This window comes from Takifugu flavidus, chromosome 6 (assembly GCF_003711565.1).
Source record: "Takifugu flavidus isolate HTHZ2018 chromosome 6, ASM371156v2, whole genome shotgun sequence".
NCBI lineage: Eukaryota > Metazoa > Chordata > Actinopteri > Tetraodontiformes > Tetraodontidae > Takifugu > Takifugu flavidus.
In genome coordinates this window covers 894,100-919,254 of record NC_079525.1, presented here as the reverse complement: position 1 = coordinate 919,254, position 25,155 = coordinate 894,100, and the positions used below count along the sequence as shown (strand labels likewise).

General features: G+C 47.4%; 1 protein-coding gene and 1 non-coding gene across 2 annotated transcripts; both read left to right on the top strand.

Annotated features, from left to right (window-relative positions):
• Positions 1-852: 852 nt before the first annotated feature.
• On the top strand, positions 853-24,030 carry htt (huntingtin). Its single transcript, XM_057035237.1, is given in 68 exon segments — positions 853-1,238; positions 1,772-1,855; positions 1,999-2,119; positions 2,245-2,304; positions 2,507-2,586; positions 2,690-2,828; positions 3,053-3,194; positions 3,276-3,454; positions 3,570-3,774; positions 3,997-4,044; positions 4,565-4,642; positions 4,720-5,114; positions 6,380-6,506; positions 6,579-6,694; positions 6,788-6,899; positions 7,297-7,434; positions 7,580-7,738; positions 7,820-7,917; positions 7,991-8,045; positions 8,048-8,129; positions 8,354-8,417; positions 8,501-8,601; positions 8,712-8,858; positions 8,988-9,108; positions 9,233-9,378; positions 9,471-9,652; positions 9,730-9,953; positions 10,484-10,610; positions 10,688-10,812; positions 10,902-11,012; positions 11,105-11,182; positions 11,453-11,676; positions 11,778-11,856; positions 11,936-12,097; positions 12,189-12,244; positions 12,340-12,488; positions 12,586-12,722; positions 12,791-12,907; positions 13,030-13,152; positions 13,358-13,617; positions 13,698-13,840; positions 13,972-14,191; positions 14,283-14,421; positions 14,546-14,725; positions 14,919-15,095; positions 15,284-15,360; positions 15,563-15,698; positions 15,785-15,907; positions 16,054-16,261; positions 16,328-16,473; positions 16,547-16,724; positions 16,811-16,915; positions 17,018-17,202; positions 17,272-17,398; positions 17,506-17,609; positions 17,738-17,892; positions 17,979-18,118; positions 18,196-18,281; positions 18,656-18,786; positions 18,862-18,994; positions 19,078-19,233; positions 19,310-19,500; positions 19,586-19,700; positions 19,822-20,035; positions 20,974-21,193; positions 21,304-21,466; positions 21,985-22,145; positions 22,301-24,030. Coding segments are annotated over 68 exon segments (9,576 nt in total). The 5' UTR covers positions 853-1,140; the 3' UTR covers positions 22,515-24,030.
• Positions 11,206-11,335, top strand: LOC130528106 (small Cajal body-specific RNA 14). The gene has a single exon (XR_008951216.1). It is a non-coding gene; the product is annotated as a small Cajal body-specific RNA 14 (non-coding RNA).
• Positions 24,031-25,155: the final 1,125 nt, after the last annotated feature.

Here is a 25,155-nt window from a genome sequence, read left to right as displayed (position 1 = left end):
AATTAGCGTTGAGCTGTCAAACCAACGTTTATGCGGGTGTTGACTTTAACGTGCACGCCCTCATGGCGACTCCCCTCTCAACCAATGAGGAAGCACCCGGGGAATGTGACAGATTTCCACCTGGTCTCCAGATTCTGACAGGGAATGGCAGAAGTTCCCACAACTCCCACATGAGCTCCGGAAGGATGCTGCCAACATGGCCCTGGCCTTTTAGAATCCACCAGATCAGGGCCCTTCCAGCGTCGCAGAAACGTCCACAAAATCTCTCTTCTGTGCCATCATTATTGGCCTGATTCACACCTTTGGCAGCTCTCATCTGCCACAATGCTGAAGTTGGGAATCCTCAATATTTAGGAGATTTGTTTTGGCCTAATTTTTACCATTGAGTTGATTTGATGGATAAGCACAAATAAAACTTTAAATAATTTGAGGGTGGGGTGGGGGGGTCGATTAAGCTCTACCTACATCATTCTACTACATAATATTTTAATTAAAGGCACGACGGGAACACGTTTTAGTGTAAGTGCAATGAAAGTTTTGCTACATTATATTTGTATATTTCTAATTTGCAGATAATGACTAATACTCATTCTAAAACAAAGCTTTAATAGAAACGCTCTGCGGTAACCATTGTAAAGGCAAGAAGTTGAAGAATTAAATGTATAAATGTATATTTCTTATTATTAATGCTGTTTCCGATACGATGACGTCAGGAACTTGGTGGTCCCGTGACAGAAACGATAACAACAAAAGAAACATCGCTGGCAATAATTGGTCGGTTCTCATGTCAATCAAGACAACGGCGCGTTTTGATTGGCTACTGAGTTTGAGCCACAGCTCTGTCAACCTCGCGCATAGTGCTACTTCCTGGTTCGATTTGTCGCGGACTGCAGCGCTGCATCAAAGATGGCAAATAATCCACAAAGATTTTGTCTGTTCGCAAATAGAATTGTGAAGGAATAAGGGATATTCTACGGGAAAAGGGTGGAAAGCGTGCGGTAGCTGTCACGAGCAGTGTTATCACTCTCGTCCCACTACCCACCGCTTGGCTGGCCGTGCTTGTCCCTACTGGGCTAGCTATTTGGCTCTCATAGTAAATATTAGCTAGCCAAGCTAGCAACCTGACTGATAATTGTTAAAATGGCCACCATGGAGAAATTGATGAAGGCCTTCGAATCTTTGAAGTCATTCCAGCAGCAACAAGGACCACCAACCGCCGAGGAAATCGTCCAAAGACAGTAAGTCGATATTTGCATAACGAGGATCTGCTGCACAGCAAGCTATCAGTCGTCATGCTAATCGGTTAGCTTAGCCAGTAAACGCCAGTGCCTCCCTGGTTACCAAGTGTTAATATGAGCTAATTTCGCTATCTGGTCATTGTAACATTATTATATGCTAGTAATAAAGTTTGCCACTTGCCACTAACGGTGAGTTGGGAATGGTTGTAGTGTAAGATTCTATCTGATGAACTGAAGTCGTCCCTTAACTGTCGCAAGGCAGCTGCTTAAGAGCCACAAAGCTACTCTAAGCTACTCTGTTGGAAATCTGCTCAGCTGGGACACTATTAGAAAAATTAAACTATGATTCCAATGCTAATATTGACCCGTGGTGCTCAGGCCACACACACTATTGTCAAATGTCATCACGTGTCTGCACTTCTCTCTGTTCTGGGTTATTCCAGATAATTATACATTGCTTAAGTTGAGCCCCTCTGACTGTTTCTTCCCGTCTGTCCGTCTGTTTGTCCTGTCACTCCTTTGCATTTTGACAGAAAAAAGGAACAGGCTACCACGAAGAAGGACAGGGTGTCGCACTGCCTGACAATATGTGAAAACATAGTGGCTCAGTCTCTGAGGTGGGAATTTAAGATGAGCTAACAGTAAATATAGTAACCACAAAGGAAAACTGTACTCACAATTTGGTTGTATTGGGTATATATATGTATATGTATATGTGATACAATCTTTTGTTGCTCTTCTCGTATGCCCTGGTGAGCAGAACATCTCCAGAATTTCAGAAACTGCTCGGCATCGCCATGGAGATGTTCCTGCTCTGCAGTGACGACAGTGAATCAGACGTCCGGATGGTAGCTGACGAGTGCCTGAACAGAATCATTAAAGTGAGCAGGACTTTGCGCCCTCACAGTCATGTTCAATTAGACCTTTTTAAATCTAAAGTCTTCTGCATAGTTTCAGTTCAATGGTCCCTTCCCTCTGTTTATTATCTCTTAATTTCTATCTTCAGGCCCTGATGGATTCCAATCTGCCTCGACTGCAGCTTGAGCTGTATAAAGAAATTAAAAAGGTAAGGAAAGATGTCTGGACGCATGTTTTGTAACTGTTATTGGTCTGGTTTTATTTACATGTAAATACAGAAACATTGTAAAGTTGCTGTGTCATTTATGGGAAATTTGCCATTTTTAGAAGGTTTGTACTGACCCGAGCATCTAGAAAAAGCACCTGTTGTGTAGTGAGTGCCGTCCTTAAAGTGATAAATGTGTTTGAAGAATGGTGCCTCCCGGAGTCTGAGGGCAGCCTTGTGGAGGTTTGCTGAGCTGGCCCACCTGATCCGACCACAGAAGTGCAGGTAAACAAGATCAGCGATGGTTGAGCAGCACCGCTCTTTAAATGTCCCTTTTCTAATTTGCTATGTTTGCTTCCCAACGCCCCCGATGACACCTGTGACCCAGACCCTACCTGGTCAACCTGCTCCCGTGCCTCACCAGAATTACCAAACGGCAGGAGGAGACCATCCAGGAGACGCTGGCCGCCGCCATGCCCAAGATCATGGCTGCTCTGGGACACTTCGCTAACGATGGAGAGATCAAGGTATCCGTACAAGGCAGAGGCGGAGAAACCAGCTTCTCATTTATGTATCAAGATGACAAATGAGAAAAGTCAGGAGTGGTTTATTGAGTATTTTTGTTCAGTTCTGCTACAGTAGAGTTCGAGATAACAACAGTCGTATATTAGCGTCACCATTCATTAAACGTGAGTAAATTCACAAATCCTGCAGGTTTGTTTTCATCGGGGAACAATCGTGTTTCTTCTAGATGCTGTTGAAGTCATTTGTGGCCAACCTGAAGTCCAGCTCGCCGACCATCAGACGGACGGCGGCGAGCTCAGCGGTCAGCGTGTGCCAACACTCCAGACGCACCAGCTACTTCTACACCTGGCTCCTTAACGTGCTGCTCGGTGGGACACACTCCAGCACCTTCACACGTTACCCTTTCAGAAAGGCTCGAGGTCACACGCCACCAATCTGCTGGATTCCAGGTCTACTGGTGCCGGTAGACGAGGAGCACCACAGCCACCTGATTCTGGGCGTGCTGCTAACCCTCCGCTACCTGATGCCTCTGCTGCAGCAGCAAGTCAACACCATCAGCCTGAAAGGAAGCTTTGGCGTCATGCAGAAGGAGGCCGATGTGCAGCCGGCTCCCGAACAGTTGCTCCAGGTTCTGTTCTGCTTCTTCTTCTTCTCTTTCCTGACCCTGCAGGGACGTCCCTCGGGTCACACATCAGCCTGTTCCGTTCTCTCCAGACTGTTGACTCCAGTTTTTTTGTCTACAGGTGTATGAGCTGACGCTACACTACACGCAGCACTGGGACCACAACGTTGTCACGGCAGCTCTGGAACTCCTCCAGCAGACGTTAAGGACGCCGCCGCCGGAGCTTTTGCACGTGCTCATCACTGCCGGCAGCATCCAACACGCCAGCGTGTTTCGCCAGGACATCGAGAGCCGTGCCCGTTCTGGCAGCATCCTGGAGCTCATCGGTACTGTCAACACAAGCGTGCGCTTCAGCTCTAACACATTCACGCTTCTGGGGGGGGTCTCCTGCTGCTGTCCGCTTATTTCCTTCTAGTCTTGGTCATTAGCTATTTTTGTTGCCTGCTAACATGTTCCCTGTCTCCCGATTAATACTGTCCCCGATTAAGCCTTTTTAAGCTTTTCTCTTTCCCCTCTTGTGTCTTCTTCCTGTTTCATGCCATTTGCAGCTGGGGGAGGGTCTACCTGCAGTCCACTCCTTCATAGGAAGCATAGAGGTGACTTACCTGTACCTTCCCCTGGGACTCTTATGCCTGGATCAGACTGCACAATGTTTTTTTCTCGTTCATGGCGGTCGGCCTGTCACCAGTTTGTGTGTCTTGTACCAGTGAGTTGCCTCGCTACAAGTATTTTCCATTCATCACTGCTGTTGCCGAGAGATGACGCGTGTGATGATGCGTGTTGCCTAGGAACACATTGTAGGACATGTTCCACTCGGCAGAAAAAGCAAAACAATTCTCACACGCCAAACTTTCCACGTCGTCCTCGACACCAGATCGCCAATCTTTCATTATGTCTGTGGTCCGACAGCGCCTTTGAACCGCTCTCTGCGACAGGTCTGTCGGGTCCAAAGCGGCTAAATTTGTGTAGTCTGATCCCAGCATTACTGTGGTGGGAGTAGGAATATTTTCCAGTTTCTTTCTTGATTGTCTTAGCATTTAATTTGATAGACTTTTGAAATATTCTCAGTTAGGGGCGAGACTGCTATTTCAGTAACATGAAAGCTGTTGTTTCCAGGTAAAATGCTCTCTGGTGAGGAAGATGCGTTGGAGGATGATCCAGAAAAAACAGACGTCACAACTGGTTATTTCACAGGTTGGAATAAATCTTAAATATTTCTGGGTCGTTCATTTGTGCTTTAGCATCAAAACGCTGTTTGCTTGATTCTTCAGCCGTTGGTGCAGTAGTTGGTGCAGACAACTCCTCGGCTGCACAGGTGGACATAATCACCCAGCAGCCCCGGTCATCCCAACATACCATACAGCCCGGCGATTCCGTGGACCTCAGTGCCTCGTCGGAGCAGGGAGGCAGGGGAGGTGGGGCGTCCGCTTCAGACACTCCCGAGTCTCCCAATGACGAGGAGGACATGCTCAGTCGGAGCTCCAGCTGTGGGGCCAACATCACTCCAGAAACGGTCGAAGACGCCACGCCTGAAAATCCAGCGCAGGAAGGACGGCCCGTAGGAGGAAGTGGAGCTTACGATCATTCTCTCCCACCCAGTGACTCCTCCCAGACCACGACAGAAGGACCAGACTCGGCTGTGACGCCTTCAGATGTGGCAGAACTGGTCAGTCTGGTTGTGCAATTTGGATTGCTTGGTCGTTAACAAAGTAATTAGGGATCACATCCCACGTTTTGTTGCTTTGTGCCATCCCAAAGATGACATTGGCCAAGTTTTGGCTGATTCATGCTAAACCTCAAGGCCTAAAACCCCCTCTGTTTACCCCTGTGTTGTAGCCTAGTGAACAAATCTACAATCATGTAGCCGCCAACCACAAATGGCTTAAATGGATTCTGTTTGTCGGCAAACCCCAGGCAGACCGTAACCGTGGGTTACGTTCTAAAAGTGTTCTAAAAGAAAGCATGAGAACGTGGGGGGCTGGGCTCGGACGCTGTTCCCGCTCATATCAACATTTCTTCTAACAGTTCTACCCCCCCGTCCTTTTCCTCACACCCCTGCAGTCGTGCACTCCACCGCCACAGGTGATTGAGTTGCCCCCACCGTCGCCAGCTTCCACCGAGGGTCCCGATCCCACGGAGAGCGACTACACTGCTTCGTCGTCCTCTTCTTTCTCCTTCACCTCCTCTTCTTCCTCCCTTTTCGCCACCTCCTCCTCTAGCACTAGCGACAAGGTCAGCCGAGTGGCCCGGAGCAGCCACAGGATCCCCATGCTTGTCCGGGAGCTTTTCTCTTTATGTTTGCGCCCCCCGTCCCCTCCCCCACCCCAACAACCTCTGCGGAGCATCGGTTCTGTGCAGCGCTGCTCCTGCCTCTGGTTCGATCCCATTTTCTCTTCCTCCTTTGAGCAATTGCCTCTCAAAAATGGGATGGGACGACCTTTCGAATGAATCCTCCAGATTTGCTTCCCTTTGGAGAATGTGCAAGGGTTCCCTAGTGGCTAAACAGGAAGTCTTGGCTTTCCTTAAAACTGTTTTCCTGTGCACTGAAAAGAACCCAACCTAGAAATGTGTGTGTACCTCGTGTACCATGAAATTCTCACTGCCTACCAGACAGAAAATGACCAGATCTGATAGGATTCAGCTTGTGTTAAGGCTCGGCCTGTGGAGACCTTCCCCCTGTGCTTTCTCTGATGCCTCATTAGTTTGTAAGTTGTAATGATCCAAGCATGTTATGAATGTTCAAGGTTTTGTTTTATTATTATTTTTGGGATGTTTGGAGTTATGCCGTCCCCAACCCAGCAAACTTAAATCAGTACTGATTGATTATAGATGTATGTTATGCATGCACTTGCATTTCCTTTTTTTGATTGCAAGGTTTGGTTTGTGTATTTGGATCCATTCTAAAGAAGTTGGCCTTTCTTTCTGCACCAGGTTCTGGATGGCAGCGAGAGCCAGTATTCTGGGATGCAGATCGGAACACTACAAGACGAAGAAGACGAAGGGACGGCGACTTCCTCTCAAGAAGACCCCCCAGACCCGTTCCTGCGCTCGGCACTGGGTATGTTTCAGCAGCGTGACGGGCAGGTTGGCCAGGCTCCGTGTCCTCTGCTGATCCTCGTTTCTGTTGCAGCTCTGAGTAAGCCTCACCTGTTTGAAAGTAGAGGTCACAACAGACAGGGTTCGGACAGCAGCGTGGATCGTTTCATCCCCAAAGACGAACCTCCTGAACCTGAACCCGACAACAAGGTACGACCAGCATATATGTGTTTTTTACCACAAAGGAAGAAAACACAAATACAACCGGTATTTCACCGTCCTTCCTGGTTTTTGTTGCTGTAGATGTCGCGGATTAAGGGTGCCATTGGACATTACACCGACAGGGGGGCGGAGCCAGTGGTGCACTGTGTACGGCTTCTGTCGGCATCCTTCCTGCTGACAGGACAGAGGAATGGTGCGACTTGGCACACCAGTCAAAATATACCATATATATACACCATATATATATATGTATAGTTGTTTGTTTGTTGAAAGTCTGACATAGTTCCAGATAATTGCCACAACCTTATTAAATAATGTTAAATGGTTCCATAGTGCGTTCCACTGTTTGGTTTTTGTAAATGTCTACTATCATTTAAATTCAACGATGGCCAATAATCATCACACAATCGAACAGAGTCCTGAAATATACAAAACAAAAATGGATATTTTCATATTTCCACCTTGATACTTAGAGCTTGTTAAAGCCAAACTTTTTTACCAAGCAAAGGAAATTCTGCGTTAAAAAAAGATGTGTTTGGTTAGTTTATTTTACAACCTTCTCTGATCTCTGGCGTTCTTCTCCATGCAAGGGTTAACCCCTGACAGGGACGTGCGCGTGAGCGTGAAGGCCCTGGCAGTCAGCTGCGTCGGAGCGGCAGCAGCTTTACACCCGGAAGCTTTCTTCAATTCCCTGTATCTGGAGCCGCTGGACGGCCTCCGCGCTGAAGGTAGGAGCAGCATAGAGCTCCATAGTTTGGAAACAAGACTATGTATGTATAGAAAATCAGCATGTAATATAGGCAGGTATGTTCCTACATTGGCTGAACTGCTGCTCCAGAAACATCAGTAACTTCAACTTCTGGTCCCTTGCAGAGCAACAGTACATCAGTGACGTTCTAGGCTTTATTGACCACGGAGACCCTCAAATCAGAGGAGCCACGGCCATTTTGTGTGCAGCCATCATCCAGGCGGCGCTCAGTAAAATGCGCTACAACATCCACAGCTGGCTGGCCAGCGTGCAGAGTAAAACAGGTCAGTAGGTGTGGATGCACAAGGAGCTTTGTCTCGTAGTGAAAGGCCTTCATGGCTGATTCTTTTCTCCTCCCTCTTCAGGCAATCCTCTGTCCCTGGTGGACTTGGTGCCTTTGTTACAGAAAGCCCTGAAAGATGAATCCTCAGTTACCTGCAAAATGGCTTGTTCTGCAGTGAGGGTAAGGTGGATCCGAGCCAACGAGCTCACCTGTGTCTGGGGGAGGGTCTGACCTTTTGAACGGCTTCTTCCAGCACTGCATCATGTCGCTGTGTGGCAGCACGCTGAGCGAGCTCGGCCTGCGGCTGCTGGGGACTTGTTCGCGCTCAAGGACTCTTCCTACTGGCTTGTTCGGACGGAGCTCCTGGAAACGTTGGCCGAGATGGATTTCCGGTAATGATCAATGGCATTCACATCAATATGCACGTTTAATTGTGCTTTCGACGTTGTCAGTCAGGGTTACGTCTTGTTTTATTTCAAGACTTGGCAACTGGTCTCAGGCTGCGGCGCACACACGTGCACGGAATAGATTTGATCATCGGCTTTTTCGTTTTGGATAAAAACACAACTTGGCTTTCTTGAATTTGAGTTAATATTTCCCATTTCCTTCCCTTCAGTTTAGTTAATTTTCTGGAGAGAAAAAGTGAAGCTCTGCACAAGGGGGATCATCATTACACTGGGGTAATTTTCCAAACTACCTCCTTATATCAAACTGAAAGACTTTGTGTTATTCAAACCACTCCTGAATTCGATGCTCCGTGTAGCGACTACGGCTGCAGGAACGAGTCCTAAACGACGTTGTCATCCAGCTGTTGGGAGACGATGACCCCAGAGTTCGTCACGTGGCAGCTTCTGCCGTCAGCAGGTACGAGTTTTCGGTGCCGTTCTCCTGGTCATGGATGCAGGAGTTTGGATTAACAGCGTTTCTCTGTGTTTCCATGCGAACGCGCTTCCGTACCCGCGGGCCTTCGCCAGGCTCGTCTCCAGGTTGTTCTTTGATTGTGACCAGGGGCAGGCAGACCCGGTCGTAGCTATTGCACGGGACCAGAGTTCTGTTTACCTGCAGCTGCTGATGCATGAAACACAACCTCCCTCGCAGTTGACAGTCAGTACAATCACAAGGTACAATCACGGGGGGGGGGGGGGTTGTCACATTTATGTGGTACTCAATATATTTGAAGTTGCTATAGGAGGAGGTTGGAAACGTTTCACAAATGTTCTAAACCTTCTAACATTTCTCTCTTTGACCAGGACATACAGAGGCTTCAACCTTTCCAACAACGTGGCCGATGTCACAGTGGAGAACAACTTGTCCAGAGTCGTCACTGCCGTCTCCCATGCTTTCACCTCATCTACCTCCAGAGCTCTCACTGTAAGTTCTCCAACAACGTTTTTGACTTGTTGTGTCAGGAAATATTCACACAGATCTGCACCAGACCGTCTCCAGGCAAACCTGCTGTGTGTGACTGTGTTTTACATGTTTTCTCCGTCTGTAGTTTGGCTGCTGTGAAGCCTTGTGCCTCCTGGCTGTACATTTTCCAATCTGCACGTGGACCACAGGCTGGCACTGTGGCCACATAAGCTCCCAGAGCAGTTTTTCTTCCCGCTCAAGTGTCGGTCGCAGCAGGGGCAGGACACCCAGGTTTGCGGACCCCCTTTTTTTATTTTAAACTTGTCATTATAGAAATGTATTGGTTTTCTGAGGTATGTATTTTTGATCCTCTTTCTCTGCAGTGTGTCTCAGTCAGGCAGCACTCCGGCCTCTTCTACAACATCCTCTGCTGTAGATCCTGAGCGGAGGACGCTGACCGTGGGGACGGCTAATATGGTGCTGTCATTACTCTCCTCTGCCTGGTTTCCACTGGATCTCTCTGCGCACCAGGATGCACTTCTGCTTTGTGGCAATCTGCTTGCTGGTGGGCAGTTAACACATTTTTAAAATGTCAGTGTTTCCCCAATGAGATGTGGCTGTAAACTGTTATCATAATTTCAGCCGTAGCTCCTAAATGCCTGCGGAATCCCTGGGCCGGGGAAGATGACAGCAGCAGCAGCAGCACTAACACTAGTGGGGGCACCCATAAAATGGAGGAACCCTGGGCAGCCTTGTCGGATCGTGCATTTGTGGCAATGGTTGAGCAGCTATTTTCCCACCTTCTGAAGGTCCTCAACATTTGTGCCCATGTGCTAGATGACACACCACCTGGGCCACCAGTTAAGGTAACTCGGTTCTTTTCCATCTGTCAGCACGCCACCCCGACGACTGCTGAGTGGAGTAGTTGGGAGGAAATGCTTGTTAGATCGATGGAAAGGCAATGGAAGAAATAACAGTCAATTTGTGATCATTTGAAAATGGACATGGCAGCATTGCTGAAGTCAAACTGGAGAGAACGAACTGCTGTCTGGTCACTCGAAAGCCTCAGTGTATGACATGACTTTATGCTGCTCGCATTTAGACAATGATGAAGCATATAGCAAAGATGCTAGGCAATGTTTTCTTACCCATTAACTGTCCAACCTTATCTGTTTCTTAACGAGTGATGATGATTTGGTATGTGTCCTATATACAGGGGTTATGCAAAAACCTCTTTAGATTTCGACGTGGTTCAGATTAAATGTTAAGGGGAGTGTTGTGAGTCTAGAGTGGTCCTAGTTAGATTTTACCTGCTCATAATGTGGCAATAATTACATTTAACCAACTGGGAACCATACATTGTTTTGACTTTGTTCTGTGCTGTCATACATTTTAGGCCACCCTCCCATCCCTCACAAACACCCCCTCACTCAGTCCCATCCGCAGAAAGGGCAAAGACAAGGATGCGGTTGATTCCAGCTCTGCCCCTTTAAGCCCCAAAAAAGGCAATGAGGCCAACACAGGTATGTCTACACCCAAACACTGCACCAATACGTTAAATCCCTGTAAAATGTTTTTAACAAGATATTTTTGCTACTAGGTAGGCCAACAGAAAGCACAGGATCAACAGCAGTGCATAAATCTACCACCCTTGGCAGCTTCTACCACCTGCCCCCCTACCTCAAGCTGTATGATGTCCTCAAAGCCACACACGCCAACTTTAAGGTTCACCTGTACATCTATTTTAAACTGCTTTCAGTGTCGGCAGAGAAGATGGTTGTTTGAGATGGATGATGATTGTGGATCATCTCTAGGTGATGCTAGACCTCCACAGTAACCAGGAGAAGTTTGGCAGCTTCCTGCGCGCCGCTCTCGACGTCCTCTCGCAGCTCCTTGAGTTGGCCACGCTAAATGATATCAACAAGGTCAGGGGGGTGGTTGGGGAACTCCTACTCTTTGTGTTAACTACATAAATATAAGCAGCACATGCAATTAATTGTGTTACATGTTTTGATAGTGTGTGGAGGAAATCTTGGGCTACCTCAAGTCCTGTTTCTCCAGAGAACCGACCATGGCTACTGTGTGTGTGCAGCAGGTCAGTTGTGTAGTTGTAGTTGTGTGGCAGTCTTTGTAGTTCCAGCACTGAGCAGTGTGCTGCAACTGGTTCCACTCCACACAGAGTGAGGCTGGTTCCTGCCGACAGGGCCTGTAAAGTCATTGGGTTCCCTGTGCGATGGTTCCATACATCATATTTACACACATTCAATAACGGGACTGTAAAAACAACACTGTAAAAGTGTATTGCTGTTCTTTGCTTTTGTCAATGACACATTATCATGCTGATCTATGGGTACTTGTTTCTCAGCTGTTGAAGACCCTGTTTGGTACCAATCTGGCCTCCCAGTATGAGGGTTTTCTGAGCGGGCCCAGCCGTTCGCAGGGCAAAGCCCTTCGTCTCGGGTCGTCCAGCCTGCGGCCAGGCCTCTACCACTACTGCTTCATGGCCCCGTACACTCACTTCACTCAGGCTCTTGCTGATGCTAGTCTTCGCAACATGGTGCAGGCTGAACATGAGCAGGATACTTCTGGGTAAGCTGCAGCAACGCACAGGGTTGCTAGGCGACCGTACAGTGATCCAGTGTCCAGATTCAGCTATGGAGTCCTAATTTTTAATGACGCTGTTCTCGTAGGTGGTTTGATGTAATGCAGAAAACCTCAAACCAGCTGAGGTCCAACATTGCTAACGCTGCACGCCATAGAGGAGACAAGGTAAGCTTTTATTTTATAACCTTCGTTGAAACCTACATTCTAATTAATTGTAAGTTTAGTAAGTAAAGCTCTTTTCCAGAATGCCATCCACAACCACATACGCCTGTTTGAGCCGCTGGTCATTAAAGCTTTGAAGCAGTACACTACCAGCACATCTGTGGCCCTGCAGAGACAAGTGCTGGACCTGCTGGCACAGCTGGTGCAGCTCCGAGTCAACTACTGCCTGCTTGATTCTGACCAGGTGCAGATTCCTTTCTCACAATGTTACACTGGAACTGGGTCTCAGTTTGGGGAATGTACGCATCCTACTCAGAAGCTATTTCCTTTTCCAGGTGTTCATCGGTTTCGTCCTCAAGCAGTTCGAGTACATCGAAGTGGGACAGTTCAGGCAAGTCTCGACATGTTCACCATGTCTCTTGGGACTTTTCAAGATTCATTAGCTGGCGCCATCGTCTGACTCTAATCATTTTGGTGCCCGCACAGAGATTCCGAAGCAATCATTCCCAACATCTTCTTCTTCTTGGTGCTCCTGTCATATGAGCGTTACCACTCCAAGCAAATTATCAGCATCCCAAAGATCATTCAGCTTTGTGACGGCATCATGGCAAGTGGCAGGAAAGCTGTTACTCACGGTAAGAAGATGATTGACAGCATCCATCGAACGTAAGCATTACATGGATACACAGTGTCTGTGGTTAAGAAATTAATCGTTTTTACTTTCCCTCAAAGCCATCCCTGCTCTGCAGCCCATAGTTCATGATCTGTTTGTGTTGAGAGGCTCCAACAAAGCAGATGCAGGCAAAGAGCTGGAAACGCAAAAAGAGGTGGTCGTTTCCATGCTGCTCCGACTTGTGCAGTACCATCAGGTATTATCAGAAAGAAAGTCTCTTCCACACTGCACTCTCCCATTAAAAACATTCCCCATGTCCTGTAGGTGTTGGAGATGTTCATTCTTGTACTACAGCAATGTCACAAAGAGAATGAGGATAAGTGGAAGCGACTGTCCCGGCAAATAGCCGATGTCATACTGCCGATGATTGCTAAGCAACAGGTAGGAAATTGCACTATATGTTGATTAGCCTTGACTTTTTGATTGTTTTATGAATTCAGATCACGCTGTTGCTCAGAAAGGTCGCGCACGCAGGAAGAAAACTTGTGTTTGTTTCTTTCCAGATGCACCTGGACTCTCCAGAGGCATTGGGAGTGTTGAACACTCTGTTTGAGACTGTAGCTCCTTCTTCTCTCAGACCTGTAGACATGTTGTTAAAGAGTATGTTCACAACCCCAGTTACCATGGTGAGAGCCCTCGTTGACCTTGATGTGCATTAGTCCAGAATCCTTTGAATAACACAGTGTGTCTATTAGAAATCTATTTTAACACTTGCATGTGCATAGATTGTTCTGATGAACAAAATATAAACAAGACAATGCATCTTTCTGAACATTAAATGATTATAACGGACTTTGAACATTGAGCCAGTATTACTTTTCCTCCCCTCAGGCATCTGTAGCTACAGTACAGTTGTGGGTGTCGGGTATTTTGGCAGTCCTCAGAGTGCTTGTGTCTCAGTCCACTGAGGACATTGTCCTGTCCCGGATCCATGAGCTGTCCCTCTCCCCACATCTCCTCTCCTGCCACACAATAAAGCGCCTTCAGCAGCCAAACCTCTCACCGAGTGATCAACCTGCAGGTGACGGGCAGCAGAACCAGGAGCCCAACGGCGAGGCCCAAAAATCCCTTCCTGAGGAAACCTTTGCCAGGTGGGTGTGGGGCTGCTTTGTCTTTAAGGAGCCTTCTGATGTAAGAATTGAGTCCCCTTTTATCCATCGCTATGTTATAGATTCCTGATCCAGCTGGTAGGAGTGCTGTTGGATGACATCTCTTCCAGACATGTCAAAGTTGACATTACGGAGCAACAACACACCTTCTACTGCCAACAGCTGGGCACCCTTCTCATGTGTCTTATTCATGTATTCAAAAGTGGTGAGTCAAAGTATTTATTTCAATAAATAAACCACAACTGTAATAATTCAGCCTATCGACTCAGGTGGTCATTCCTTTGTACTGTATCCCTTTTTGAGTCGAACAACACAGGTTTGCTCTTCCCCCTTCAGGGATGTTTCGCAGAATCACTGTTGCAGCCAGCCGTCTTTTGAAGGGCGAAAGTGGAAGTGGACATTCTGGGATAGAGTTTTACCCCTTAGAGGGGCTGAACAGCATGGTGCATTGCCTGATCACCACCCACCCCTCCTTGGTGCTGCTGTGGTGCCAGGTCCTCCTCATCATTGACTACACCAACTACTCCTGGTGGACTGAGGTACACCAGACGCCTAAGTAAGTGTTCACATTAACCTTAACATCATTTGGTTAACCTTTTTACAGTACGGATCTCCATCATATGATAATTACTGTTACCTTCCGTCAGGGGACACAGCCTCTCGTGTACGAAGCTGCTGAGTCCTCATTCCTCGGGAGAAGGAGAGGAGAAGCCTGAGACGCGGCTAGCCATGATTAATAGAGAGATTGTACGCAGGGGAGCCCTCATTCTTTTCTGTGACTATGTGGTAAGACCTTTAAGTAAACTAGTCTATGCTAATACACCAATCCATTATTGAGAATAGTTCATTAAACACTGATTAGGTAACCCTGCGTACCGTATTTAAAGGTGTAATTATGCTATTTCTTTAGTGTCAGAACCTCCACGACTCAGAGCATCTGACCTGGCTGATTGTCAACCATGTTCGGGACCTCATTGACCTTTCCCATGAGCCTCCGGTGCAGGATTTCATCAGTGCAGTTCACCGCAACTCTGCCGCCAGCGGCCTCTTCATCCAGGCCATTCAGTCCCGCTGTGACAACCTTAATTCGGTGAGATTATCTTCTCAGTTCATGCTGTGAATTTTTACACAAATTGTTAAAAATGTTACTTTAGGTCCGTCCTCTGACACATTGCTCATAAGATTGTGCTGTTCCCAAGAAACCCACGATTGGAAACACTACAGCATTTTATAAACTGCTTGTTGTGACTAAGTGGGAAACCTTTATTGTTTCTCATCCTCAGCCTACAATGCTGAAAAAGACACTGCAGTGTTTGGAAGGCATCCACCTAAGTCAGTCGGGCTCGCTGCTGATGCTGTACGTGGATAAGCTCCTCAGCACACCGTTTAGGGTTTTGGCTCGCATGGTGGATACGCTGGCGTGTCGCAGGGTGGAGATGCTGCTAGCAGAGACATTACAGGTACAAGCTCTTTCTTGCTTTTGGAGTAATATTCGTAATGATTGGTTTGTCATACAAATGGGTGGTTCGCACAGTGTTGCAGTCGCTACAGGACTATTTAAAATGTATTTTACATGCAAAATTTACAGTGTGTGTACTTGTACCATGTTTGGAATTCATCATTTGAACATGTTTTCTGTCCCTTGCAGAATAGTGTTGCTCAGCTGCCTTTGGAGGAACTGCATAGGATCCAGGAGTATCTCCAGACCAGTGGTCTTGCTCAGAGGTAATGACTTATTGCCTGTGTCAAACATCAACGTGCTGTAAACGCAACACGGAAAAATCGAAACATTGATTCAAATATAATTATCGTGCGTCTTGACCAGTCGTCCCCGGGTCTGACAACATTGACAATTGTGCAAGATGGTAAGTTTTGAAGAAAATACTGCTTTTTGTTCATCTCTTTCTATGCAATTGTCTTTTCATAGGCATCAGAGGTTCTACTCTCTTCTGGACCGGTTCAGAGCCACAGTATCTGACACCAGCAGCCCCTCAACACCTGTGACATCACACCCCCTGGATGGTGATCCCCCACCCGCCCCTGAGCTGGTCACTGCAGATAAGGTGAAGGATTAATGCGCTGTGGCGTTTGCATTTTCTGTCCTGTTTGAAAATATGAAAACATCTTTTGGGGGGATTTACTTTCATAGGAGTGGTATGTGGCCCTGGTAAAGTCCCAGTGTTGTCTCCATGGAGATGTTTCCCTGTTGGAGACAACAGAACTTTTAACCAAACTACCTCCTGCTGACCTCTTGAGCGTCATGAGTTGCAAGGTCAGTTTTTAGCACTCTAACGTTTTAAAAGCTTTCATTTTGTAGCTTTTTTAACCACGTAGCTGTATTTTGTTGTCCTAATCTATAGCACTTTCAACTGCGCTGCTGCTGAGATGTGTTGTTTAAACTTGCCTTGATATCAGCAGGAATTCAACCTAAGTCTCCTATGTCCATGCCTGAGTTTGGGTGTGCAGCGGTTGCTACGGGGTCAGGGCTCCCTCTTGTTGGAAACGGCTTTACAAGTGACCCTAGAACAGCTTGCTGGGGCCACCGGATTACTCCCTGTTCCGCACCACTCCTTTATTCCAACCTCCCATCCACAGTCACACTGGAAGCAGCTAGCTGAGGTGTATGGTGAGTCACTCAAAAGCTTCAGGGGAAGCTGGATGGGACAGTAACATTGTCTGAGGGCTTTTTCAGGTGATCCAGGTTTCTACTCCAGGGTTCTGTCACTATGTCGAGCTCTGTCCCAGTACCTGCTGACTGTCAAGCAGCTGCCTTCCTCTCTGCGCATCCCCTCTGATAAAGAACATCTCATCACTACTTTTACCTGCGCTGCCACTGAGGTACATTTTCAGATCTTAAACATGTCGGTCAGGACTTGTTGGTTTCACCGCCTCTGTATCTGTTATGGCCTAGGTGGTTGTGTGGCACCTACTCCAGGACCAGTTGCCCCTGAGCGTGGACCTGCAGTGGGCTCTGTCATGTCTGTGCTTGGCCCTGCAGCAACCTTGTGTCTGGAACAAACTGTCCACCCCAGAGTACAACACGCATACCTGCTCCCTCATCTACTGCTTACATCACATCATTTTGGCAGGTGAGGAGAACATCAGGGAGTCTGAGTACATGTGATCAGATGTTGGATTTGGTTTTTACAAATGCTCATTGAACTTCTCCACTCAGTGGCTGTAAGTCCTGGTGACCAGCTTCTGCATCCAGAGAGGAAAAAGACCAAAGCGCTGCGACACTCTGATGATGAAGACCAAGTTGACTCTGTCCATGACAACCGTGAGTAGTTTGGAGATTTCTGGTGAATGAAATTACACATTCGTTTGAGATGTATAATGTTTTTTTAATGATGGGTTTTATGGGAAACATTACCAATTGCAGACACTTTAGAGTGGCAAGCCTGTGAGATCATGGCAGAACTGGTGGAAGGTCTTCAGAGCGTCCTTTCCCTGGGCCACCATAGAAACACTGCTTTCCCTGCTTTCCTCACACCGACTTTACGCAATATCATCATCAGTCTGTCCCGACTGCCTCTGGTCAACAGCCATACTCGCGTGCCTCCACTGGTCAGTTTATTGACAGCATGCCTTGAATTTGTGGATAGTTCCATTGGTTTATTAAAGCTTTCTGTGCAGGTCTGGAAACTGGGCTGGTCCCCTCAGCCAGGAGGAGAGTTTGGCACCACCCTGCCTGAGATACCTGTGGACTTCCTGCAAGAAAAAGATGTTTTCAGAGAGTTCCTGTACCGGATTAACACTTTGGGTACACATTATTCAATGTTTTTCTTCTTTATTTCTTTATTTTATGTAGGACTGTCCCCCATTATGGCTTACCAGAGCTTACTGGGATCTGTTTTGAATGATATTTAGGCTGGAGCAATAGGACTCAGTTTGAGGAGACCTGGGCCACTTTATTGGGGGTGCTGGTCACCCAACCCATCACTATGGACCAGGAGGAGGAGACACAGCAGGAGGTAACCACATTTCTTTTGCATCCGCAGGTGTTTCTCACACCCGGGGCTTTCATGCAGAATTACGTTGTGTGCATGTTTCCGCGATCTTCTCCCTGCTTTAATGTTTTGTTTATCCTCCTCGTCACTAGGAGGACCTTGAGCGTACCCAGCTGAACGTGTTGGCAGTGCAGGCCATCACCAGCCTGGTGCTGAGCGCCATGACCCTGCCCACTGCTGGCAACCCTGCAGTCAGCTGTCTGGAACAGCAGCCCCGTAACAAGAGCCTCAAGGCCCTGGAAACACGGTCGTTAAGAAGCCATCCCTTTTACAGGATGCTCATTAGGGGCGCTGAGGACATTTAGATGATGTTGTATTTGCATCCCCGCTCAGGTTTGGGAGGAAGCTTGCGGTGATCAGGGGAGAGGTGGAGAGGGAGATTCAGGCTCTTGTGTCAAAGAGGGACAACGTCCATACGTACCACCCATACCACGCTTGGGACCCTGTGCCCTCATTGTCGGCAGCCTCACCTGGTAACACAAAATTCAACAACTGCTGCATGTGGCAGTAACTCCTAATGTTACATTCACGTGTAACTATTATGTTACAGCAGGCACGTTGATAAGCCACGAGAAGCTGCTGCTTCAGATCAACACCGAGAGGGAGCTGGGCAACATGGACTACAAGCTGGGGCAGGTAGGAAATGAACTGCACCATAATGTAAATTACTGTTTCAAGAGTTTAAACGTGGTTTTCAGTCAACCAGGTGACCTGTTTGTCTGCATTAAGGGCAGCTTCAGTTTATTTTAGGTCTTTAAAGTGATGCCATTCCTGCAACAGGCTTTTGTAGTTCAAAGACTGGAAGTGAATTAATGAATGAATAATGACTGAGTATAACACAACTCTCTGAATTGCCTCCAAGCTAAAAACCACACAGGTGAAGAAGCTGGGATTTCTGTCAGTAGGTTTTTCCAATGGAAGCTTTGGTGGAAGCATACTAAAAAACCTGAACGCCTTATCACCCTCAACTCAAAACCTCATGATATCTCCCCCTTTTTCTCCTTGTCAAGGTCTCTATTCACTCCGTGTGGCTTGGTAACAACATAACCCCACTGAGAGAAGAAGAGTGGGGTGAGGATGAAGACGATGAAGCAGACCCTCCAGCCCCCACCTCTCCACCATTATCGCCCATCAACTCAAGGTCAGATAAATTCGGCCATTTGTACTTTAAATTGGTCATGTGACATAAGTGTAAATAGATCAAATCTATTTCCAGGAAGCATCGTGCAGGTGTGGACATTCATTCGTGCTCCCAGTTTCTTCTGGAGCTCTACAGCCAGTGGGTCATCCCAGGCTCCCCCAGTAACAGGAAGACCCCAACCATACTCATCAGTGAAGTCGTTCGATCGGTGCGTGAGCTGCAAACACTCGTCATGCTTCTGTCCTCCACCTCTGACATTGACCCTGGTGGTTCTCCTGTCCCCCTCTATAGCTGCTGGCAGTGTCGGACCTGTTCACAGAGAGGAACCAGTTTGATATGATGTTCTCCACATTAATGGAACTGCAGAAACTCCACCCACCAGAGGACGAGATCCTCAATCAGTACCTGGTCCCCGCCATCTGCAAAGCTGCCGCCGTGCTGGGAATGGTGATTGGGTTCATCACTTAACCCCCAACCCTCATCTAGTTTTACACCATTTCAACATGTGAATATCCATCCCCAGGACAAAGCAATAGCAGAGCCTGTGTGTCGGCTCTTGGAGACAACGCTGCGGAGCACCCACCTGCCCAGCCGCATGGGGGCTCTCCATGGAGTGTTGTACGTGTTGGAGTGTGACCTGCTGGACGACACGGCCAAACAGCTCATCCCCACGGTCTCCGAGTACCTGCTGTCCAACCTGAGGGCTATAGCTCAGTGAGTATGCTTTTGCCTTATTTAAGGGAAACACGGTTTGTGGGTTAAAACCACTCAAGTATCTTTTTCTGCTCCTATCTTGCAGTTGTGTGAATCTGCATAACCAGCAGCATGTGTTGGTAATGTGCGCGGTGGCCTTCTACATGATGGAGAACTACCCCCTGGATGTGGGGACCGAGTTCATGGCGGGAATCATACAGGTCACTATTCTGTTCAGAAGGGCGGGAGGAACGATGTCGCCAAAGCCCGACGAACAAACGGTCCTTGTCCTGTCCTGTCCTGGTAAATCCGTCCTCTCTGCTGTGTCTCTCCGTGGTTTAGCTCTGCGGCGTGATGGTGTCGGCCAGTGAGGACTCCACACCCTCCATCATCTATCACTGCGTCCTCCGTGGGCTCGAGCGCCTCCTCCTGTCGGAGCAGTTGTCTCGTGTCGACGGGGAAGCGCTGGTCAAACTCAGTGTGGACAGAGTGAACATGCCATCGCCACACAGGGCCATGGCTGCCCTGGGCCTCATGCTAACCTGCATGTACACGGGTAAGAACGGCTCGTGCACAAAAACCACCGCAAATGCATCCCAGCGACGGGGAACTCTTGTGTAAACCCACCCCGTGACCGACCGACTGTAGCGACACCGTAACATCCAATAGTCTCCCCACTGCTTCCACCACTTCCAAATAACTTGTAGCAATTATAAAGTGCTAAAACAAAGAAAGGGGCCGCGTGCACGTGTTGGTGTTATGCTTGAGCTTGGTGCATGATCGTTTCATGACTTTAAAAAGTGGCTAATATCACAGATTTTCACACTTGACCTGTATTCAATGTGTGTACAGCACTAACTCACTTAACGCCGACTTCCTGCATGCACGTAGACAATAAGTGTGTCCGGTAGACCCTTACCTCTAACCCCTACGTCAGCCCTCTCTGTTATGGTGCGTCTATATGCTCTAGATTTGCCATCACGTTTGCCAGTAATCCTCTGCTCTTGCAACTGAAGCTGTTCAGTAACTTTCTGCGTCTCCATTTATCTTCTGTACACCAGCACTTCCCAACCACTTTTCTCCGACCTTGTGAGAATAACTTGGCATCAAAGTGGTTTTTGAACCTATAGGGATGAATATACATTTTATCATCAGAGGTATTAAAAGCAAGTCAAACATTAACGTGTCGGCTTTTAGGGTCGTACAAAAATAAACCATTTTGTGGATGATTTTTCATTGTGCGCTTATCCAGCGTAGACCACAGGTTGGGGAATGCTGCTGTACAGGACAGCGAGTTCCAGCCCATTTAGACCAGAGGATGATGTAGAACAGCTGGCAAATGTCAACCCAGCAAACGCAGCTCTCAGAATTTAACAAATTTTCAGGTCAACTAAATTCTGATCTTGTGATATTGGTGTCCCTGATCACAATCTAACCTCTCTCCACCGGGTCAACTGGTGCCGCTGACTCTCCACCTCCTTGTGATCCCCTCAGCGGTGCTCACATCAGGTTCAGATGTGGCAGGGGTTAGAGGTCAGGTTGAGTCTGGCTCTGCTGTAGCAGAGGCGCTGGGCGTCACGGCGGGTCATGTTGGTTTGTTCTCAGGCAAGGAGAAAGCCAGCCCTGCCGCTCGCTCCGCCCACTCTGACCCACAGGTCCCTGACAGCGAGTCCATAATCGTTGCCATGGAGAGGGTGTCTGTGCTCTTTGACAGGTAAATGCTTTTCTAATCCAGGTGTTTTTCTGCTGCCCATGGCAAATGAACACTAACCTCTAGTATTGTTTCCCCATCTGGAATTTATTTTTTTCTTTTCGCATTTGCAGAATCCGAAAAGGTTTACCCAGTGAAGCGCGGGTGGTAGCCAGAATCCTACCACAGTTTCTGGATGACTTCTTCCCACCACAGGATATCATGAACAAGGTCATCGGAGAGTTCCTGTCTAATCAGCAACCATACCCACAATTCATGGCTACTGTCGTCTACAAGGTCAGCAGCACAACAGGAGCCGTGTGTGTTGAATCACAACTCTTTCTTTGTGGAATTTATACAATTTCAAACCGTAAATTTCCGTTTATTCAAGTCCCGAGCGTTTGCTCCTTATTAGGGGTACCGAGAAGGTCCAGCCCCAGTTGTTAGTTGCTAGTTACGCACGTTGTCATGGAAACTTCGACTTGTTTTTAATTGTTGTCCAAGCTCAATCCTGTGTGTGTGTGTGTGTGTGTGTGTGTTGCTTTTCCAAGTGTAACATTAAATCAGGCACAGTTCTGGTCAATTTCCCAAACATTTCCCATAACATTCCTTTTCTGTTGCATATCCAAGCTGTTAAAATTGTATTCTTCACTAGAACTGTGAAACCAACGCGCTGCCCCACTTTTACCTCATTATTCCGCACAGTGAACCCAACTCGCTTTGACCTGAATGTAAAAGACTCGTCATCTGCTGCCTCTCTGTTTTCCATCCATGTTGTCTTCACTCTCATTTCCCTCCGACCGCCTCACTCCCAGGTTTTCCAGACACTCCACGCCACGGGCCAGTCCTCTATGGTGCGAGACTGGGTGCTGCTGTCCCTGTCCAACTTCACCCAGAGGACCCCGGTGGCCATGGCCATGTGGAGCCTCTCCTGCTTCTTCGTCTCTGCGTCCACCTCCCAGTGGATCTCCGCTCTGTATCCTTATGAGGCTAAGATGGGTTTGATCGCAGATATCTGGAGATAAAGGACCAGTCGGAGGACTAAATGACGATGCAGGGCACCGTCGTTTTGGTGAGATATGACCCTGAAATGTGACGTTTCTCTTCCTTAACTCCCCCGTTCTGAACCAGGCTGCCGCACGTGATCAGCCGCATGGGTTCCAGCGATGTTGTGGACGTCAACCTTTTCTGTCTAGTGGCCATGGATTTCTACCGGCACCAGATTGACGAGGAGCTGGACCGCAGGGCTTTCCAATCGGTCTTCGAGACCGTGGCCTCGCCGGGCAGTCCGTACTTCCAGCTGCTAGCTTGTCTGCAGTCGATCCATCAGGATAAATCGCTCTAAAGAAAACCAGATGAGACGGAAGGTGACGCGCCATAAGGCAAAAGTAGACTTGAGTGGTGACCTGTGATGGAGCAGTGAAGAGTGGGAGAAGAATGTTGAAGTTTTAACTTCATCCTTTCCCCACGTTTCTACTGAGAGTTTGGAAATCTACTGAAATCACTGGAAACGAGTAAATCGGAATCATTTTAACCTTTAAAGATTTGATTTCATACAGTTGGAGCTGTGTTTCACTCAAGAAGATAGTGGAACATCTTCAGAACATTCAGACCCGATCTCAAACGTGTCTGAATGTTCTGAAGCAAAAATGAGAAGTCTTCACTATTAAGGTACAAAAACAAACAGCAGCAACCCACAATCTTCAGTTAATATCTACTCATGAAATTAGGATGTAAGGTTTGTTCAGCGTGAACTGAATATCAGGTCTTTAAAGTGCACGTCTGTTCTTTTGTGACCAGCCTGATCATTTCCAGCATACCTCGAGTTTTTGAAAGACTAGAAGGTTTTTTTAGGTCCTCTTCCAAACGTGACAGTCGATCCTTTAAGGGGTTTGGACCCATGGTGGCAGCCACAGATCCGTGTTGCCAGGTGTGTTTGAGGACACGAGAACCTCTTGTGCAACCTCATTCTTGCACATAACAGACTGAATTTGCGTGTCTAACATTTTGACTTTATTCCAAAATATGAGCCGATGGCCAGCTCAGCTCCATCCGCTGTGAATGTCCCTTGCTGGTGGACAAAGGACGAGACTAAAGCAGCAGAAGGTTCAGTGAGAAGGGGCCATTAGTGACACTTAAGGTGGCAGGAAAAACAAAAGAATTGCAATAATTGTGTTTTTAAAACTGGCAGGCAGAGACGCCCTTGTTTTATTGCTCATGTACTTCACCCATTTAAAAAGCATTCAAGTGCACCAGGATGATACGTTTTTTTTTAATTCTCAGGATGTAAAATGTGAGTATTGCTATAAGACTGCAGTAAATTTGCAGTCATCTTACACAGTTATCTTTGTATCTTGTAAAGAAAGAGTCATTGTAAAGTACTTTGAAAAGCCATGGTGCATGAGAAAATCCAAACTGTAAAGCCGAGATGTTGAAATTGACAGGTAAATGTCTTTTGTCTTTACAACATGCATATAAACACAGAGAGCTATAGTATTATATGAAGACATGACACTGAAATGCCCGGCAGCGTGCTGGGCATCGTAACTCGCACATACACTTGCCTTAGATGAAAACTGAATATTTCCTGTACATCGAACGCATGCTTAGCATTACTGCTTAGTCCATAACGTCTTTCTGTGGCTGCAGTTGCCATGTGCGCACATGCAAGACTATTGAACGGAGCCTTGTAACCTTAGCAACCAACAGCAGCTTTGACAAATCAGACGAGGTCGAGTAGCATAGCGACGCCACGCTGAGGTGGGATGTTTGTGTTGAGCTTTAAATCTAGTTTTGTCACTGTAAAGGTTGGTAAATATTTCATTTGTCTTTGTGCAGAATATTAAAGACTTGGCACTTAACGGGAGTTCTTGGGTGGTTTCTTGATCGTGCAGTGAATTCTACAGAACGCGCGGTTATAAATAGCAGCGGTTTCTATGGTGATGCTGTTGCCACCTTGGATCTTGAGTTTCAAACGTACTCACCGATTTTAAAAGTCCTTTCAAAGAGCTGTGAAATTCCATTTTGAGGTATAAAGTCTCCCTAAGAACCTTTCTGATGCTGCTTTCAGACATAAGGCGAGAAAGACTGAGGCCCCCAGCAGGGGGTAATGCGATTAACCAAAAACATTTGGAGACGGTCATGGAGGAAGGGGACAAAGGTCACGCTCGGCTGATTAAACACGATTCCTTTCAAGAATCCTCCTCCCCGTTGGTATTGACTGACAAGGTTCCCTGAAGGTGGGAATCCCTGGATCCACCTTTCCTCTAAGTTCTCTGCTGCCCCCCGACTGGCTTCCTCCTCAACCGCGTGATCACACGCTGGCGTGCGAGCGACCTGCCAACCACCCACCGCCGTTTGAACCAACATCACAGAACTGACTTCCATTCTGTTGCCTGGCCAGCAAAAAGAGCCAAAATCTGACAACAAACCATGTCAGATGCGTCTGAAGCCAGTTGTATAAATTTTAACTGCGGTTTTGAGGTCTTCAACCCCCAACCTATCACGATTTGGACAATTTCCTGTTCCTCAGCCAGGTTGTAACTCCCTAAAGGCAACGCGTTGCCCCGGCAACCTTTATTGCGCAGGTTTGTGATTAGAGAGTAATAAGAATGGGCAGTGGCCATGTGGTTCATGATGATGAGCTCACAGGTATTAACTTTTACAAATGATGGCTCATTTCCACCACATGTGTTGAATCAGTAAACACTCACCCCCAGAGGAGAATGGAGCAGCGCCCTTTAGTAGTGTGCTGCTTAGAAAAGGGTTATATTATAAGGGTGGTGAAATGGATCTTTCGTTTTGAATGGCTGATCTGCTGCCTTCTTAGTATCTGTGCTTTACATCTGTCCCAAGACTACAACGTGAAGAGAGCATCCTGCTGACCGAGGGTGTCTTCTCCTCTCTGCGGACCAGACTTTAGGAGCAGATAGTCTCTAAAGGTTGTGTTCTTGTGTGGAGGGGAGCCCTCCGTCCCTCCCTCCCTC